At 34.9% G+C, this 21,759-nt stretch overlaps 1 protein-coding gene across 2 annotated transcripts; it reads left to right on the top strand.

The window, feature by feature from the left end:
* The first annotated feature begins 1,160 nt into the window (after positions 1–1,160).
* Positions 1,161–20,711, top strand: LOC149792917 (transmembrane emp24 domain-containing protein 7-like). 2 transcript variants are annotated; one of them, XM_089966762.1, is made up of 3 exons: positions 1,161–1,462; positions 6,027–6,275; positions 14,755–20,711. In XM_089966762.1, the coding sequence occupies exons 1-3, from the start codon at positions 1,310–1,312 to the stop codon at positions 14,986–14,988; spliced, it is 636 nt and encodes a 211-aa protein (XP_089822888.1). In that variant the 5' UTR covers positions 1,161–1,309; the 3' UTR covers positions 14,989–20,711. The 2 variants fall into 2 exon arrangements, with proteins under 2 accessions (XP_089822888.1, XP_089822889.1); XM_089966763.1 differs by lacking the exon at positions 14,755–20,711 and adding an exon at positions 10,450–12,709.
* Positions 20,712–21,759: the final 1,048 nt, after the last annotated feature.

The raw sequence follows: 21,759 nt of genomic DNA, 5'->3' as shown, positions 1-21,759 counted from the left end.
TGTCCTCTCCAGTGGAGCTATGAAGCCTGGGCAGGGTGGTATGGAGAATCAGCTGTTGTCCATGCAGCAGATCCCCCCTCTCCACGCAGCTGGTGTGCCCAAGGGAACGACGAATGCCGATACAGCTTGGCACCAACGGCGTCACAGAAGTTGCCGGAAGTCATTGAAGTCAATGTCAGACCGCCTTAGGGACTCCATCTCCGGATTTTCTGTCGGGGTTTACTCCCTTAGCCTTTCCCATGAGTGGGTATAGCCACAAGGTAGCAGAGGTTTGGAATCGGAGTTTTCCTTCTCCTAGATGAGCTACCATCTAAGGTTTACGAGTCCCATCTACCCGAAGCAACTGGTTTTAAGGCGCCAGTGGGCCGCCTTCACCCCTTCTCCTGTTAGTAGAAAACATGGCCTGCCGGGCTTCAAATCTAAGCCACTCGCGAAGGCCAGGAGCTGGATTTTAGTTGACAGAGGCAGTCAGAGACGCAAGCCGTATGGGGCATTTTTTGGAGGATTTGGGGCGCTTGTCTCCCACTCCCACCCCGGGCAATGTCAACCTTAGACCTTAGCTGATACGAAACGAAAATTACTGTCCATGTGTTTTTCTCGTGACAGTATTCTCAAGATTTGCCAACATTTTAATGTATTTATTAAAAAAATATTTTTTTTTTAATTTTTTTTTTTACATGTGTTCGACGCGACCTTAATGTTAGCATAAACAATAAACTGGAGGCAACATAATATGATGGCGAGTGACAAAATTGTTTCCTATTATCCCCTCCCCATTCACCCGCTCGAACATAGGACCCCGTCGTTTACACAGGGGCTCGTATCGTTGCTTACAATTGACCATGTGCTTCGTAATAACAACTATAATGTATACGTGTGACAGGTCAATTGTAAGCAACGAAACGAGCCCCTGTGGTCTATCATACTACAAATTCTCGTTTATAACATCATAGACAGGGTCCATTGTCTGATGAGGTAATCTGAAGAAATTTTATGTTTTTTTTCCCCTATTTAGGTTACTGTTTTATTTTAAATGTATTTTGTTAACGTTAAGCTCGCGTCGAGCACACGCGGGCCTCGTAACATGAATGTATTACGATACTTTATCTGGGATCAAATTGCTTTGGTATGATACTGAAGTGAACACTAGTTCCGGTATACAGCCAAACTATGCCACGTTCATGTATTATTCGCCATATTGTACAAACAAACCTGGAACGCACATGAATCGTATATGAATCTATGCAGTTATTACTGAGCCAAGAAAGAATATTTACATAGTCTAATTTAATTTATCCAGCAGCATATCATGATGGAACAATATTTACAGTTATTTTGTATTTTATCGCTGTTTATTGCAGCATCCTTAGCCGGCGAATTGACATTTGAACTGCCAGATAATGAAAAGCAGTGCTTCTTTGAAAAAATCGAAAAGGGCATCGAAAGCACCCTAGAATTTCAGGTCAGTCTGTAAATTTTCAAACATCTGCAATTTTAGTGAACTTGGTCTTCATTTGCTTCATAAAATGATGGTATTTGAAAATAGTATGAGCTAGATTTATGGTACCGCAAGGAGAAACGTGCAGATGCATGCACCATGGTAACGGGTAGTCGCCTCCCTTCATATTTGTGCTTTTTTAGGTCACCCGTCTTACTACCTAAATAACGGCAGCATGTTTCGAGGTGGATTAAGATCGGAAACGAGAAGTCAGATTTTAAGGAATATCTCATACACTTGACAGGACCGCTCCGGTGGTCAAGTGGCTAGAGCGTCCGCCTCTGATGCGGGAGGTCGTGAGTTCGATTCTCGGCTGAGTCATACCAAAGACTTATAAAAATGGTTCTAACAGCTGCCTCACTTGGCACTCATCATTAAGGTTAGTTTTAGGACTGGTTGGTCTGATGTCAGGATAATGTGACTGGGTGGGACATCATGCTATGTGTCTGTGACATGATGCCCCAGTACTAGGCACTATAAACTGTCACACTGCAGACATCGTAGCGATTTGACTAAAAAATTGTTAAAGCTATGTAAAAGTTCCAAATCTCACATGCACACACACACATACTTGGCAGCCCTAGTCCAACTATGTATGACGTATCACGTAATATATTTGCTTTAATGCTATGTCTTACTGCCTAAATAACGGCTATATATAGCTTTTGCCCATTCAACTTATAGAAGAATGAGAGATGACATTTTCAGGAATATCTAACATACTTGGGAGCCAAAGTCAGTGATCTTCAACAAATTTCAATATATTAGTCTGAATATACCTCCCTGATTGGTTTAGTATGATAAAAAATGCACAGAACTCAGTCAGTTCATTCACTGATTTTTCGGGGCCCCGAGTGGCCAAGTGGTTTAAAGCGCTCTCCATCATGGATCACTGCCATCTCACCTCTGTCTGCGTGGGTTCGAGTCTCGGGCTTGGCCAATGTGGATATGTGAGAAAGCTTGCCGGTAGCTTCTCGTGGGTCGGTGGTTCTTTCCGGTGTATTCTCGGGGTTCTTCCTCCACCATTAATACTGGCCGCCATGTATAGCCTATTGTGTGCTGAAAAATGGCGTTAAACCCTATAACAACAACAACAACACTGATTTTTCATTTCTACCTGACTGACCAGAGTAGCCCTAACACTGGCATCCTCTGCACCTTTCATGCTTAACGGTCTTTTCATACTAACACAGCGCCATATTGCGTACAGTCAGTGAGTATATTTTACTCAGACAGCAGAGTGACGTAGTTTGTCCTGTTTGGTAACTGCATGATAATTCCATAAATTACCATAATGTTGAGAGTTTGAGTTATATCCCTTGACATACATGACCATAGAAATTACACAGCTTGTTAAATCCACATGAAGGCAGATTTGTAGTTGTCATTCTTTTACTTTACTTGGTTCAACAATGTAAAATATCAGAAGCAGATGATGTAGTATTTTCCTTCTATGTACATACGTGTGTAGTACATACACCCCTTCACTGATAATGAGCTTGTCCAGGAACTGGAAATGACTGGTGAGTAGGGTTGTCTTTTACACTGAAAACTTACATTTGGAATGAAACGTACAGACAGTAATGGTGTTAGGGCTCCCTAGGTCTAATCAGGTTTGAAATTATAAATCGACAAATGAACTAAGTTCTTCACTTCTTTTATCTCATTTGTGCATTTTGTTTATTTTTAAAAATCAGTAGGGGCTTACAAATGGGGATTTATATTCAGACTAAAATTGAATATTCTTACTTTACTGTCTTTATCCTGATGGAATAAGAGTCTGACATATCTAATATAAACATTTTCCTGTTCTATTCAGCTGGTTGAGCGAGGAATGCTGAATCGGATTTGGTTTAGAATGTTTATTTAATGAAACAACGAAATATATAATATATTGAAGAAAGTGTTTTTATAGCTTCATTTTGTTCAAAATATTTGTATCCTTTAAACCAATTTTGTCAGTGCCAACTGCTTCCATTGAACTCCATCCAAGCGAAATGTAGGTCAAAAGATGATGACTTTATTAGGGGAAAAAAAAACACCAAAATCAACATGATTTTAATTTGTGGAAAAGCTTTAATATTTGCTGCCAAGTATGTGAGATATTTTTTAAAATTTCGACACTTGTTCTGATGTTGGTCAAGTCCGTTAATTGGGCAGTAAGACTGTGTTCAAAAAACATAACATGTGATACATCTTACATGTATATTGCTATATTGGTGCTTTTCTACAAACTAAAAATTGCTTCATTTGAACTTTATTGAACACTAATGTATTTTTTTTTAATAAATTCAAATTCTGACAGAAACAAAAAAACAGCATTCCCAACTTCTGTCACATTACAACCAGCTGAAGTGTAGGCCAACGGAACTTGTAGACATCCATTTGCTTGTGTGAGAATTTAAATTTATTAGAAAAAAGACATCAGAGTAAGTAAAGTCTGACTAAGACATTCTTAACAATTTGACTTATTAGGGTTTATGTCTTACATATAGGACTAGGTATTGGGTAATATATATTTTATATCTGTTAAAATGTTAAAACTAAGTTTCATTTATAATTATGTGTTTGCTGTATAATTTCTATATTGACAAATTTTCTTAGGTGTGTCAAAATCGAGACATGAATGTTTCAGGAAGGTTTTTGTGATGCTTTAGGGGATAGAATTGGAAAGGGATTGCATGGAAAGTTTGGAAATATTTTGTGCAGTCAATCCATAGAAGTGGTGGTTAGACCTCTGCCTTATGGACAATGTTCCCTCTAAGCTGCATGCACGGCCATGCAGCTGCTCAGACATCCCACGCAGCTGAATTGTTCTTTGCGCAGTAGATCAAAATGACCAAATATTCAATCCAACATTAATGCTCAAGTCACCGTAATGTAGTCAATTTGATAAATCTTAAAAGCCCTCCAGTACTGAGTAGTCAATTTAATAAATCTTAAAAGCCCTCCAGTACTGATTAGTCAATTTAATAAATCTTAAAAGCCCTCGAGTACTGAGTAGTCAATTTGATAAATCTTAAAATCCCTCCAATACTGAGTAGTCAATTTGATAAATCTTAAAAGCCCTCCAATACTGAGTAGTCAATTTAATAAATCTTAAAAGCCCTCCAATACTGAGTAGTCAATTTAATAAATCTTAAAAGCCCTCCAGTACTGAGTCAATTTAATAAATCTTAAAAGCCCTCCAATACTGAGTAGTCAATCTGATAAATCTTAAAAGCCCTCCAATACTGAGTAGTCAATTTGATAAATCTTAAAAGCTCTCCAGTACTGAGTAGTCAATTTGATAAATCTAGGGATAATTTAGGAAACTCGAGATGTTTGCAGTAATACAAAATATTATCCTGAATATTTTACAAAATACTTATCATCCAGAAATGATGTTTTATGCATAGTGATTATTTATTATGATTACAGTGCTTATTGTAGAATACTTTTATGTAAATATTGATTTCAGTAATTGTATAAAATTGAATTTACTATTATTGAAGGCAAAGTGCCATGTCCATCAATGTTATTTACTGTGGGTGTCTACTAGAAGGTATTGCTTCCTTTTTGTGGCAAGTGTGAACAACTTGTATTGTATTTTGTGTTTGCTGTGAGGCTGTTTGAAACAACAGAAGTTGATTTTGTTTTTTTGTTTTTGTCCACAAGCCAGATCTAATTCCCAAGTTTTAATTTGACTTGTATTGGCTTTTACATAAACTAATGGTAAATCAAAATTGATTCCAAAGTGGTATTACCTGTTTTATGCCAGTGCACATGGGATGAAGCTATTAGCTTGTAAACGTGCAGCAGTTCCCACTTTGCTTTCTCAGCTGACAACTCCTTTGACAGAGGCGCATGAGTGTGAAGAGGTCAGAATTTAGAATGTTCAAAACAGTTGCTTATAATTAGCTAGAAATTTATGAAAATATTGTAGTTTTCTGAAGTTGCTTCAACATACTTGTTGTATGACTTAAGTTGTTAAAGGTGAGTATTCTCAAATATAGGCTATCAAAACTATGATAGATATGAAGGTACACATCCTTTTTCCTACTCCTTCTTCCTGCTGCTGTATGAAAACTATGATAGATATCAAAGTACACATCCTTTTTCCTACTCTTCTTCCTGCTTCTGTATGATAATCACCATGGACTATAAACCCATGCACAGTAATAATATTTTTCTTGATTGAACATATGCAAAGTCTTTCAATCCTTTCTTCAGCTTCATCTGTGAATTTTTAGCAGCCATGTTAGCATACAGGAGCTCAATACATATTAGAATATGAACTTGTACCATTTTGGTTGCAAACCCATCATACTATTCACCGATTCTCTGTAGCTCCTTGTCTTCAAAATTTGAGCAGATGATCCTCTTGAATTTTTGGAAAATATTTTAGTTTAACAATGTGTAAGTTGCAATGTTGCCCTGTTTCCTAATAAAATGTGTGTGTCTGTGAGCTGAATGGGGTTTCCATGCATTTTGAACAAAACCTTGTCTCATGGGATGTAATCAGAGCAATACTATTTTGTTGTTTTAGGTGATCACTGGAGGCCATTATGACGTAGACATGGAGTTGACAGCACCAAATGGTCAAATTCTATACAAAGATGTCAAGAAGCAGTATGATAGTTTTACCTGGACCGCCACAGAGACAGGGGTTCACAAGTTCTGCTTCAGTAATGAATTTTCCACCTTTTCTCACAAGGTGGTATACTTTGATTTCCAAGTGGGAGATGAGGAGCCAATACTAAAAAACATTGATGCTCATGCCACAGCAATGACTATGGTAGGTTGGCATAAAGGGTTGTTTTCTCTTTCATTAGAAGGTAACAAAACATTGATGTGTCACTTTTCTGACAGCATCAATGTTGACACTTGTATCAGTAATGTAAGGATGTCATATTTTTGAAAGTCATATTTTTTTTAACTACTTCATAAAATTTTTCAACCACTAATGGGATCATATTTATTGTGAAACTCCCAGCCCAACTGTCTGTCTGTCAGTAACTGTTTCCATTGGGTGGAAATTCACCAGGCTTGGTACATGGAGTACATTATAGCAACCTTCTGTAAGAAACATGTACCTTTTAAAGGTCAGATGTACAAAAAATGCAGTTAGTGGCATTTGTGATATGTTTGGACAAACATGTATTATAATAGATTTAGAGTTATGATTCTTTGGTCATGGTTGGATATGGTGTTTGCATGTGGTGTTTGGGATAATAAAAAACCTGAGATTTGCAGTCCTGAGTCATGGAAGTAGTACAGGACTTGAGGTCTGAGCTTAATTTCATTGTTGCTGATAAAATGTCACCATAGCTTTACTTTGGAGCATTAAACTGGGCATGTAAATGAACTAGATCCCAACTGGATTGGCACAGAGCAATGAAAAAATATGGCATGCATGCACATCTAGTGTTAGAAACTGATTTTCTTAACATGACTGCTCAAATTTTCTAACTTTGATACAACAATCGATAGATTGCAAGCTTATGCTTTCAATATCTCCATATGTACTCATAACATTGTGTATTTGTTAGGTATCATTCACCTCGCTGCTTTTTGTTTCTGTTTTCAACCATAATCAATTTTTGTCAGGGCTCAGGAAATATTTTTCCATGAACATATTGAGTTCTAATAGCAGTACATGTATCCTTAAATAAACAATAATAAATAGACCAAATTTATAGCTTGGGAAATTGCAGTTCCACATATAGCCCTTGATTTCTTAGTGGCATTCATATTTATAGCACCACCTTTAAGCAACATGTCAACGAAATTTTCCTTTTTAGCAAGTTATCACACATCTTTTCGAGTTTAGTATGTAACAGTGCAAGAGACACTATGTCCAAATGTTACAGTATTTGTTTGGCCACAGAGTTATATTTACTTAAGATCACTGGTGTTTCCGAGATAGTGTGGCCCTCTTGATACATTGTCAAGAATTGATCCATTGTCAAGCAACTGAAAAGATGTCAGATACATGTAATACTTTTCACAAGAAAAATATAGGTAGCATGTATTTGAAAGAAGAATTCCATCCATCTTGATTTCCAGCAATTTTTTAGACATTTTTTCAGTCAGATCTCCAGATAAGATTAAAGAGTATCATAAAAGAGAAGATTGCAAAAGAGCTGGAACTTTTTGGCCATCATGCCAACGAAATTTCATCAAATTGACTGCTGTCTCAACATCTCTATAAGTGTATTGAACTAGCATGCATTCTATAAAAGTTGGTGGAAATCCATTGTGAGATTTGAAATACTCATTGCAAAATTTTTCATGAGAAAAGTAATTCCATACTTAATGAACTATCTGATGATGCCTTCTCTTTGGCATGACAATGTATCGGTAAGGCTTCATTGAAAATACTGCATATCCAAAGAAAATTAATTCCATATTTAATGAACTATCTGATGACATCTTCTCTTTGGCATGACAATGTATCATTAAAGTGTCATTGAAAATACTGCATGTCCGAGGTAGTTGTAGCGTTGTCTGACAACGAAATAACGATAATGACATTCTATTGACTCACAACTTCTGGGATGTTTGACTCACAAAGATGTGCGAAAGCTCATTGAATAGGAAAATTAATTTATAAATTCCTGACACATGCCATTTAGAATGTGAATACAGTTAGAAAGTTGATGGCTAACCTGTTCATGTTTGTGTCCATTATAGTGTAAAACTGATAATTGGGTACAAGTGTATAAAAGAAAGCTTGACAAATTAGATAAAAGTAATCAATAATTGATGCATGCTAAATGTTAAGTGATGTCGAATATTTAGTGCATTTTAGGTGTACAAACATTTTCCTGAGCCTTGAGACATGGAACTTTTCAAACAATGCTTCTGTGTAACACTGTCTCTGAGTTACAAGCTTCCTTAAAATCAGCAGCAAAGAAATTAAATGTCAGAGTTTTGATGTTATTAAATGTCAGGTTCCTTGTTGCTTATGGTTTATATGCCCATGGTCTCTGTACCCTTTATTTTGACTCTACAAGCACATATGAAACAAAATATTGTAATTAATTATAGTTGTTACCTAGATTACATCAGTATAATTGCAGATAGGTATAAATAGTAAAACAACTGCAAGGAACCCAAAAGTATGTTGTTTAAGTGGCATGTGATAAGTATTTGTACCTGTTTGTAATTACTGTAATCTTGGTACTTTGTTCAGGTAAATTATAAGTTACAGTTAATTACAATGTATTGTTTCTGCTGTGATCTTTTGAAGTGATTTGGCCAAAACATATTGGATTCATCTCTCCATGGAAACACTTGTAAGTATTACCACACTGCATGTGAAGATATGTTTACATGCGGCATGTGGCCATCATTTTGTGTCCAGAACCAATGTTTAATTCATTCGGTACGGTAAGTTATCCCATTATCTGTTCTAGAGTCATTTTCCTGATGTCAGGTTATTATTCCTGAAGTTGTTGGCTAAGGTGCATTATAACTTGAACCTCCTCAGTTAATATATCATTATCTATAAATGTCAAGGTTGTGATAGCATTTGGACTAAACACAGCTGTTCAGTTCTTCTATTTGATGATTTCTACCAGATGTAATTTTCAAGATCATAACACCACTCCGGTGGCTTAGTGGTTAAAGCGTCCGCCTCAGACGTGGGAGGTCGTGGGTTCGATCTCCAGTTGAGTCATACCAAAGACTTACAAAAATGGTACTAACAGCTGCCTTGCTTGGCGCTCAGCATTAAGAGGTTAGTGTTAGGACAGGTCGGCCTGGTGTCATGATAATGTGACTGGGTGGGACATCATGCTACATGTCTGCGGCATGATGCCCTAGTGCTAGACATCACTATAAACTGTCACACTGCAGACATTGTAGCAATATGGCAGAAAAAATGTTAAAGCTACATTAAAAATCCAAATCACACACACACACACAAGATCATAACATGGTCAGCATAGGCTAAAAATACTTTCTGTGGATTAAAGAAAATAGAAATCCTCCTTGAACAAAACAGGATATCAGATGAAGACTGAAAAATCATGTGACATTATATATACCTTTATAAATAAGGCATTTCGTCTACAAATGTAACTGTATGATTAAATTGCAGGATTGAGCAATTAGCAGCCTAAAATAATTCATCACAAAATTTATTTCAAAAATCACAGAAAATTATTATTTTAGAACACAAAGTAAGAGTTATTTGACTCTCTGATAATAGGGACTTGTTGCCAAAAATGTGATGTTCTGAAGAGTAAAATAAACAACATTGTTACAGATAGAATATTCTGCAATTGTGGAAAATGGAAAGAGAATGATTCTAAATGCCAAGATTTAAATGAAGTTTTTGATTGGTTTTGCAATGCACATGCAAACAGTACCATTCACATTTCGTGCTTAAGAATCAAGAACTATTAATGTATTTCACTTGAAATAAGTCTATTCTTGAGACAAAAAGAACTTTTTAATATTTAAAGTTGCTTTTAAATGAAGGTAATGAATGCTTTGATGTTACATGTGGCTTTATTACAGCATAAACACATATACTTTTTACAAATGTAGCTCTCCCACCCAATCTGGAAGGGCCACCGAGCTTACAAGCCCATTTTCCCAGTTCAGTGCAGTGTCTCAATGAGAGTAAGAATGGCCTCTGCGTGTGTGTATGTGTATATATATATATATATATATATATATATATATATATATATATATATATATATATATATATATATATATATATATATTCAAGTCAAGCATGACTCATTCTCTATGTGACATTGACCATTATTTCAATATTGCTTTTTCACAATGTGTATAAACCTTAAGTATTTTTATGCATGCTTTTGGTGTATGGGCACGGGTAAGGTCAATGTGATATGGTTCTTTTTTTTAGTGATGGTACTTGTAATATGTTTTATGGTTAGAAACAGGTGAGCAGATTCCTGGTCATGGTTTTAATTTCTATTGTCTTCTAGCTGGAGTCTACAGCAGTTTCAATTCATGAGCAGCTAAACGAAGTGTTAGATTACCAGACTCATCACAGGTTGCGTGAGTCTCAGGGCAGAGTATTTGCAGAGGATCTTAATGAGAGAGTCTTCTATTGGTCTCTTGGACAAACTGTTTTAATTCTCATCATAGGTGTTGGACAAGTTCTCGTCCTGAGAAGCTTCTTCACAGAAAAGAGACAGAAAATATGATGACAGTGTTGTGTTTAGTGTTTGTATGTCAGCCGTAAAGTGGAATGTTAGAACTGTTGCTGTGGAGATATCTATATGGAATGTTTTTATTTTGCCTGCGAATGATGAGAGATGGGTATCATTTTTGATGCATCTGAATCGATGTCGTCCAAAAGATTCAGGTGTTAGGTATTTTGAAAGTCACACATCTATTATATCAACTGTATCATTAAACAGAGATTTGGAAGAAAATATTGCACAAGTTTGTGCCTTGCTAGGACTTCCTGTATTGCCTGCATAATCAGAAAGATTGCTTCTTAAATAATGTTCCTAAAATACTATTCACAGATGCAGCACACTTGTTTGCAAATTGTTAGATTGCTTTGCAGAATGCCAACCAGTGTTTACATGCAAATTTAATACATTGTAACTAGTTCATATCAAGATTTAGCAAGTTTTGGACGCAGAATGGTGCTGAATAAATTCTAATTCAAAATAAAAAAATATATAGCTTAAAATTACTTTTTTTCTTTCTCAGACACAATTTGCATTGTCGAGATTCATGGTCAACAGGCTCTATTAATTGTACAAAATTCTGGAAAGTTCTCATTTTTATGCAGCAGATATTTAGATACTGTGATCTTAAAGTGGTATAAGATTGTGTAGCAAAACGTGTTACACAAAACAGTATAATTGTATCTTTATCAGGATAAATGGTTTGAACTTGTATGGCTTGAACGTGTTAACACAGAACAGTGTAATTATATCTTGTACGGCTTGAACGTGTTAACACAGAACAGTGTAATTATATCTTTATCAGGAAAAATGGCTTAAGCTTGTAGGGCTTGAATGTGTTAACACAGAACAGCATAATTATATCTTTATTAGGAAAAATGTTCTATTCAAAGTCAGTGTTCTTCTTTTGGCCTTTTAGGCAAGCACCCCCACCCCCTGACATAGTAATATGCCAACATAATGGACAGTGCTTTAGTTTGGTTAATATACACACCAGAGAGTGTGTTGATTTGCTTAATAGTCACTGGACAGTGTTAGTTTGGTTACTAGACATATTGGACCATGTGTTAGATTGGTTAATAGATACAGTGGACCCATGTGTTAGTTTTTTCAAAGATTCCAACATATTGGACAGTGTATATGTTTGGTTAATAGACACACAGAACAGTGCTAGAGTTTGGTTAATATACACCCTGGACTGTGTGTTAATTTGGTTAATAGATACTCTGAACAGTGTTTTAATTTGGTTAATAGACACACTGAACAGTGTATTTGGTTAATAGACACACTGAACAGTGTATTTGGTTAATAGACACAGCTACTATTCAGTGTCAATTCAGCATGAAGATGCCAGAAATCATGCATTGATGATTGTATGTCATCTTGATTATGATATTGCATAGGCTGTGTGCTTGACCTATTGTATTACATAAACTTCAGATTGAGTGGTGATGTGGTACTGAACTGAATACAGTTAATTATTAAATCCATTATTTCAGTAGAAATGTTTTATTGTTGTATTTAACAAATTTACTGAGACTTATTAGCTTTGATTTTGTATAAATGTCATACATTAATATTAATGTTTTTTAATTAGATACTTGTACACAAGTTTTACTATTGCAAGTTTTGTATGTATTCAAAACAGAACAATTGCTTCATATTTGTATTCACAATAGGGGTGACTTTCAGAATTTGATGGAGATAAACATTGATATTTTGTGATGCATACGAGTTTAAAAAAGTATGAAAGTAACATTCTGAATCATTGAAGTGGAATGGACTGGCACGTTTTGTAATAATAAATAAAACACTGGATTATATTAAATATACACTGTATAAAACATTTAATATTCACTGTATGAACAATAGTTTTGCTCTGTTTCATATTCTTTTAAAAGAAGTCGCAAACTGCTTTATGTCATGTTTATTAGTGTTTGTTATATGCTGGCATTGAAAAGTCATTGAAATAAGAGGAAAAAAATGTATATTTTATGCCTGTATGATGGTTTTATTTTGTTTCATAGATAAACATGTACTTTTACTTGTGTGCAGTTTTATACAATGATTTTTTGTTGGTTTTACTTTAGAATATTGGTTGACTTTTCATTTTCTTTCCTTGCCTTGCTGTAAGGCCCGGCTAGTTCATTGTCTTAACACCTTTTCCCAGTATGCATTATGAATTGCCTGTAATCAAACCAGATTAGCTGTTTCAAACTACTTATCAAATACTAGTAAACCACTTGTTGATGAATTTGAACAAAATTTGGCACATGGTGTGCAGCCATGAATGGCCATACTTACTAAAAATAGAGAAACCTTGAAACAGATTGATCCAAAAGAAATTGACCTAATTGGACAGGTCATCATGGGATATAAAGGGCTTAAAAAATTCCAGGAACGTTGCTGTTCTACCTTCAGATATGGTTGCCTTGCCAAAATTGAACAATCTTCAAACACTTTTCACCATCCGCTCAAAAGGATGTAACCAATTCTTCAGAAATCACCCTGGCTAGAATGGGCTTTCAGTTATTTACAAATTATGCTAATTTGACCCCATTACAAACACTAAAAGAACTGGTAAGTACCTTAAACCAAAACAGAATTGGATAATGTTTGAGAGAAAGCACCCATGCTGGTCTTGTTAGTTTGTACAAACAGTGTTGGTCTGCAGCAGTTGTGACTGCCATTACTAAATATCATAAACCTTGAAACAAATTGTCCTTAAAAAAAACAACTGAAATTTTACCAAAATTAGACAAAAGACGTTGGCATGAAGGGCTTTCAAGTTCTTATGAATGGTGCTGATTTGCCATCGAGTACAGTCACCAATACTAAAAATAGAAAAACCTTTAACTGCTATATGCTGAAAAATGTGACCATCATGGGAAGAAGGCCAGTCAGCTTTGTACAATTGGTGCTAATATGGCTGCCATCACTAAAATAAAATCTTTTAATAAATTCTTTGAAACAAGCGTACATCAGAAGTTGATTTCGCGTGTGTGACTACTTTGTGTTTTGCTGTCAGAGGTGATGGTCCACTGCATGACTCAGTCAGCTAGATCCATTGATTACGGCTGGTATCTCTTGCATGTGTCAAGATGTTTTTCTTGTAATTTGATTGGGAATTTAGAGGTAATGTTTAAATTTTAAACAGGAGGGAAATGAAGGAGTAAAAGGAAAACAATTGTTTTTATTGAATAGAAATTTGGAATTCAGGTCATGCGTTTATCCATTAAAGATGCTTCAGAATCTTCCGACTTGCCAAGAATTATTCCGTGTAGGTTGAAATGAAATTCAGCTCATTTATTTTACAACTACATATGATAATTATTTCAGTCGATTCATTTACTTCAACCCTTTTCAGACCCAATATGTTTTGCCACAACCCAAATTTATTTTGTCCAGTATACGCTTTGTATACATTTTTGGGCAACGTTTTTATTTGCCATTTGATACTGATAGAAATATGTAATGTACAAAATCCCATGTTCTTGAGCAGAAAAAAATATTTGGATATTTTTTTGCTTTAGACATTGCACAAGTTACTCGTACTTCATCTAAATCTTTATACAGATGTGTACATTATTGGGTGATTTTCATCCATCCATTCCCCAGGGGCTGCATAGTACAGTGTGATTTTAATCTGTCTATTGATGTGGGGGAGGGTAGGCTCTTTTGTTTATGCTACTTTTGTTTTATTGCGATATTAAATAACCATTTCAGAATTTATTTAAATTCCTTAGAGAATTTAGAGCTGCTAAAACCTGAAAGGCTCGCAAATGCTATGCTTGCAGAGGTGAATGGTTGCAGAATTATCTGAGTAATCTGTCTGTAGAAAATTTGTTTCTTTGGGAGTTTTAGTGTTCTTTGTAAAGAGATGTGTAACATTTATCATCAGTATTTTCAGGGTTTATAGTCATTGACCTAATCATATGGGCGTCATTGCATCTTTCCGTAGCCTGTAGGTGATCGTTTATCATTGTTTATGTACTTGAATGTAGCTTTCAGTTGTATACTTTTTAAAAAAAACTACAAATAGAACCAGATCTTTGATTAACTTAAATGCAATTGGATTTTTTTTTATAGATGGAATCGACATCAAAGAATATCCACGAATCATTGAACAATATGCTCGACCATCAGACGTACTTTCGACATCGTGAGAACCAGGGACGAGCATTTGCTGAAGATCTAAATGAGAGAGTCATGTATTGGTCCATTGGAGAATCACTTATTGTTTTAGTTATTGGAATTGGACAAGTTTTAGTATTGCGTAGCTTTTTCACAGAAAAGAAAAGCTCAGGAGTTCTACAGTCTTGATATAGATTCAGATCTCATTTTCGTATCAAATTAACTTAAGCAGCATTCAAACCAGGACAAATCATGACATTTTGTGCTATTTTTAAACAAAAAATAATTTCAGTAATATGGCTTAAGGCACAGGGCTGTTCAAATCCAATAGAGTGAGGTTCCAGTCTACACATTTTCGAAGTTGGACAAATAAATTCTTCCACAGCACTAGTCTGGAACAATGCTTTTTTTTTTCCTTTTTATAAAGCAGGTCAGGTTAATTCAAATTTTCCTTCTTTAATCCAGTTCTGTCCAACCCGCAGGCCAAATTTGGCCTAGTACTTCATATTTTGTGGCCTGTTACCATGTAGGCAGCCATTTTGAAAAAATGTATTTTAATTAATATGCATAATTGCTCACATGGCCCATGACATTGTTTTTTTTATTGTTTTGGCCACCAGCCAAAAAATGGTTGGATGCTCCAGCTTTAATCACGTTACCTACCCTTTTCAAGGTCATTCATGTCATACCCTAAAGACATGCTAAATGCATAAATCTGTTTGTTCATTGACATACTTAAAAATAGGTGGCTATTGATAACTGTCACATGTACTCAAGTTCTGTTACTGCTTAAGTGTATATTGGGCCAAGTGACCAAATTATCAGCCAATCAAAATCCTTCAAATAAAACCGCTCCGGTATTTTATTTTGTATTTTACACAGTCCAGATACTCATGGATAGCTTCCAACACTCACAATTTTTGCGAGAATTTCACAACTTTTTCAGGGATTAACGGATTTATGCTGCATGCAAAAAAATTTGCAAATGCCCCAAATTCTCAATAATTTTAAGTCTTTAACAAAATAACCAATTTCTTGTTAAGTACTAGTCGTGATATCAGCATGTGCTGAAATGGTCCGGTAGGGCTGGTCGCGATATTAAAGGAACTATAGCTGATTGATACAGTTGGCCCAGTAGCAAGCATTATAGTGTATTTTAATCTATATGTAAAAGAGTAGTTTTACAAACGCTTTTGAGAGAAACTGGGGCCTAACCAGAATTTTGCTCTGCATATGCGCAGCAAACACTGATTTGAATTACCATTTGTCACCACATCTTAAAAATGTCTTCACCAACAAGGAAAAAGAAATGTATTGCACAAAAAGTGAAGTTTAGTTTGGAATATACCAAAAATTGGCCGTGCATTCAGCCATTAAACATTGATATACATCATGCTTTTTGCATGCAGTTTGCCACAAAATTTAGCATTGGGCATGGTGGTAGAGACAGTGTGAGGAAGCACATTGGTAGCAAGAAGCACATATAAGTTGGGAAAATTAAGAACTCGCAGCAGATTTCAAGCTCTCAACAGAAGACCTGCAAGCTACCAACACTGAAGCATTGTTTGTGAGTTTTCTTGTTGAACACAATCTACCTTTATCAGCTGGAGACCATGCTAAACATTTGTTCCAACAAATATTCCTAGACTCGAAGATTGCTTCACGAATTCACATCAAAATTCAAAAAAAAAATTTCCTTATTTTCACTAATTGCGAGCCTGGAGAGTTGGCAGCTATGCTCTTGAATGGATCATGCTTTTATTTCAATCCATTGAGTTGATAACATCATCAGCATAAGTGTCCATTTCCTTTATGAACTGATTTGATGACAGTAATTTAGTTTATTGATTATCAATCAGTTTCAGTGTGAGGTATTGCACTCGAGACATTTTTGCTAAAGAATCTTTCTGTGTTTGCATTTAAATGACAAAATTTATGTTATGATCGCTTTTGCTGAAGTAGTTGTCAGATGAAGTGATCTTGTAAGGAAGATTTGGAGATCAATTCACATGAAAGTGAAAGGATATAATGTAATGCTGCCACTGAGTTTAAGGTAACAGTTCCTTGAAAGAGACATAAGCCAGGCTATATGGCACAGATTTGATACAGCTAAGTCTAAGAGATAAAGAAATGCTCAGCCACCTTGGGATAATTATCAATAGTTAGTATTCATTAGCTCTTAGGGAAACATGTTTTGCTGTTATTGCAATCAATAACCCAAGCTAGCACAGGTTGAAAATTCAGCCATTGTTTTTGTTAATGGAACGACATGGCATGGCACTAGCCAACATGTGCAAAAACTTTATGAAGTTGGTAATGGCCATTTTAAAACTAAATGAGTACAAAATGATATAAAATGGAGAAGAGTTTTAAACTGGTTGCTATCATAAGAACAGATATGAGGGTGGCAAGAGTCTTTGTTCTGCAAACTGATAATGTCTTGAAAGAATACATTGGGTTAGGTTTCAATTCCAGAAAATTTACATTTCTATTTCTTTCAGTTCTTGCTGTTGGAAGAGCAATAAATAGTATACACTAGACACTTAACAATAACATGAACTAAAAAATTAAGCTTTTTGAGGAAATAAACGTGCTGTACATTGTTTCTTTTTGTTCTTAATATGAATTAAAATCCATACATCTCACTAAACCTAGGAAAGAAAATTAAATTTTAGGACAAGTGAAAATATATGTGGGACAAGTAAAATTTGATCAGCCCTGTGATAGTTAATTCAGTTTGATGAAATGGAATGGCACATTTTTTTATAGCACCTTTCTGTTGAAAAACATCAGTCTGTATCAAGTGGGTGTGAATTTTAGTCAACTCGTTTTCTTATGTTTCCACTCTTATTTGGAATGGAAAAGTACTCCATTACATAGAATGCACTTTTTGATTAGATTCAAGGTCAGAGAACAAGGTCATGTAACATAAGAAATTGGTGTCAAGTTTTGGTTAAATAGTTAAGCTTACTTACAAGTTCATGTATTAAGACCTACAATAATGTAGGAGACAAAATGTTACAAGCCAGTTTAACAGATTTATTTTGTTTGGGCTTAAAGAATTGTGTGAAAAGAAAGAATTTTGAAAAATTCATGATTATACACTTTAGAGAAAAGAAAGGTTAAAGATAAATGTCCGAGATTTACCTTTGTTCATTGTTACTTTTGTCAGAAAAAGAAATAAATCAAAACTGCCAAGTAAACCTGAGAAACGTTAGAAAAGAACACTTTTTGTTTCAGACAGGACAGTAAGTGAAAGATTCACAATCATTGTATTTAATTTGCTGCAACAGAGACAAATTTTGCTATGGGAGCGTGATTTGGAACTTGGTCAACCACATTGAATTGGGTTCATATATTCAGTAATTGTTACATGTACTAAACTTCAACAGCTCATATGATTACACTGCGAAATGTACAAAGCTCCTTTACATATTTTGTCCCTGCTTCCTGCATTTCAGTGAGGATTGGCATTAAATTAGGCCTGTCCATCTGTCCCTCCAACCACCTGTTGGTTCCATTTTCACTCCTTATTATTGGATTTGGGTTATTGATCAGACGTATAAACTTGATTGCCGTGTTTCTGCATTACACCTGTAATCTATAATGGATTTCAACCACATTTTGTATGCAGTGAGAAGTTGTTGAGACTGGGGCTACATTTGATTATTATGTTTCTACATTACATTTTAGTAGAGTTGTAGACCCTTAATGTCAGACATGCCCATTTTTGTTTCTGCACACTAACATGTTCATTGTAATATGATTGGATCAAATTCAGCTTGCAGCTTGATGTTGAAAATGCTTGGGACCTTGGCTGCATTTAATTTTCAGCATTTTGTGTTCTCATTTAGCAGAGCCATTCTTGCTGAATGCCAGATGATAGATTATTTCAGTGCTTTTGGATTTCAGCTGAATTTTGATGTGCAGCTTGTTTTTGATGAGGCTTGGCCTAGTTCACTTGTCAGCATTATTCTCTGTCTTTGTTTTAGGAGAATTGTAGCTCCCACCTATTTTTGTTCCTGCAAAATGATTCTCTGAATATTTGATTTGAACAAATCTGGTGTGTTGCTTGATATTAAAGATACCTTGGATGAGTTTGGTTTTCAGCTGTCTTTGTCCTGGTTTGACAGAGTTATGTACCCTTACTGTTAAATCCACCTGATTTCTTTCTGAAACATTAAATTTCATTATTATTTGATTTCAACCAAATTTGGTATGCTGTTTGATATTGATAAAACCTTGGCCAGTTTCAGTTCTCTGCATGCATGTTCATTTTTAAAATTGAATTATGACCACTGATTTTCATATAACACACGTTTTTTTCTATACACAAATGCCCTAAATAGTTATTGGATTTCAATAGAATTTGGTATGCATTATAATTTTCATGATACCTTGTTGGCAGCATTTAGCCACATTAAAGCCCTTGATTCTCAGACCCACTCATTTTCCTTTCTGCACAATAAATCAAATGATTGTCATTGGATTTCAACCAAATTTTAAAAGCAGGTTGATTGTGATTGAGATTACGAAAAGCTGGGGACATCAGTTCTGGAATTTTGTATATATTGTGCATACGATACATTGTGTTTCAGTGTTTTAGATTGATTCACTGTAATGAGAGACAGTAGTTTTGTGGTTGGGTAGTTCTCTGTTTGAGCCTGAATACCTTCAAGAAAATACTTTTCTTTATTGTATGAGGTATTTGTCAGGACATTAGATTGTATCACAGTCTTTTAAAACAACACCATTGAAGCAAATAGGTCATATTGACCTAGGAATGCTACAGTTGATTACGATTTAGTTCTTGTCTATATGTAATAATCTATAGAACTTCATGAAAATTTCTGTTATTATTTTGAGTAGGTGTGAAGATAAGTAACTCAATTTCTTTTTGACAGGTACATGTAAATGAAAATTTTTGTTATTATTTTGAGTAGGTGTGAAGATAAGTAACTCAATTTCTATTTGACATGTAAATGAAAATTTCTGTTATTATTTTGAGTAGGTGTGAAGATAAGTAACTCAATTTCTATTTGACATGTAAATGAAAATTTCTGTTATTATTTTGAGTAGGTGTGAAGATAAGTAACTCAATTTCTATTTGACATGTACATGTAAATGAAAATTTTATTGAGCATAAAATTATAGCAGATCAGCTATACTGTGACTTTTATTTCATATTTTTTGTCTTTATAGACTTATTATATCATACATTGAAGCCCATAACATGATTCACAGATAGGCTATAAGTAAATTACACATACAGACATATTCCATAGATTTGTGTGCACTGCCTTCCTAATGGACTTAAGTAATTTTAAAATCTTATTCCATTTGAAAACGTTTAATTTTGTCGAAACTCTTCACATGGTTCCAAGAATTCATATTGTTGTAAATTTACTTTAGAATTTAGTTACTGGTATTTACTTCAAGAGTTTTACTGTTTTAATTTTTTTTAGATATTACATTAGAAAAGATAAATTTTGAATATAGAAAAATAGATGCTAATTATGAAATTGAAATTGTTTGATACACTACATTGTTATAAATGATGCATATGATGTTGTGATACTGTTAATTACCCATCATGCATTAGGTTATATAAATTTGGAAATTGACATGATCTTAGGAACATTGCAAATGGAAAACCATTACTTTCTTTTTCTTTGTGAACTCTTATTGTTTATGAAACTTGTTATGTTATAATCTGCGTGATTTTGATTGTTAGTTTTGTGAATGTTTGGTGCCTAAAGTTGTACATTTTTCATTTCTGATTAGTTCGGTCCTACATGTCATTTGTTAAAATTTAGTATACAGTCTTGCTGAGAAATATGAATATAATGTTCTTGTATTTTTTATAGGAGGTTTTGAAGACGCATCTTTAAAATAAACTTCATCAACAGTGATCTTGTGGCATTGTATTTTGAATGTGTCATCTTTGACCACCACATTCTTAGTATTGGACATTGTGACCATAGAAGCGTTATGACCCTAAGGCTTTAAACTGTTTAGCAAGAAAGATAATATCAAATGATGTGCTCAGTTTGTGAAGATTTATCACTAGTTTTTGTCACATGTTTGTTTTGCATCAGTATTTTCACATATTAAACACTGCATTGGTTCGAGTCTTGGATTTGGCTAATGTGGTTATGTAAGAGAGCTTGCAAGTAGCTTCTCATGGGTGGGTGGTTCTTTCTGGGGTTTTCCCGGGTTCTTCCGCCACCATTTATAATGGCAACCATGTATAACTGATCTTGTGCTGAAAAATGTCATTAAACCCTACAACAACAACAACAAAAACATATATAAAAGAGATTTTAGTTTTGTTAGGATGATCCTGGCATGGTAATATTGATTTTACAATGATAAAGATAAACCCACCGCGATACAATTCACCATCAGTTATATTGAACCTCCAACATTGGTCATGAAAAGAAAGACCTCGACTGATATTTACCAAAGACACACTTTTCAGTGTAACAGTTTTTGGAAGAAAATGTGAACTGTTGGAGACATACATCAAATGTGTTATTCATGTAGCTTTAGGTGAAAGTGTGGATAAGCCTCCAAAACACAAAATTGCAAGAGATAAAAATATTCCCCAGAACAGATGTTCTATGATTGCATTGCAATTGTACCAGTGAAGAAATGTTATTAGTTGGAAGTGCGTGTGCATGTTGCACCGAACAAGTCCAGCATATGGGGCAACGGATAGTTCAGATATCTAACGATAAGCTCTGCCCACTCAGTTACTGTTGTTCACAAGCTGTCATGAAAATGGTGGATCCAGTAGCCTCAGCAACAGGTTTCACTGAAAAATATTCTCAACAATATTTCTGAAACTTTCCTACCTCTAGATTCTTATTGAGTTCGAGTTAAAGAAAGGCTTGAACTACTACACACAAGGATATATTTATGAAATTGGGATTTTCTGTTGCGATAATCACGTTAAAG

This window comes from Sinohyriopsis cumingii, chromosome 8 (genome assembly GCF_028554795.1).
Source record: "Sinohyriopsis cumingii isolate HCF-2022 chromosome 8, ASM2855479v2, whole genome shotgun sequence".
Lineage (NCBI taxonomy): Eukaryota > Metazoa > Mollusca > Bivalvia > Unionida > Unionidae > Sinohyriopsis > Sinohyriopsis cumingii.
The sequence above is the reverse complement of the archived record's forward strand: the minus strand, read 5'-3'. Positions and strand labels throughout refer to the sequence as shown.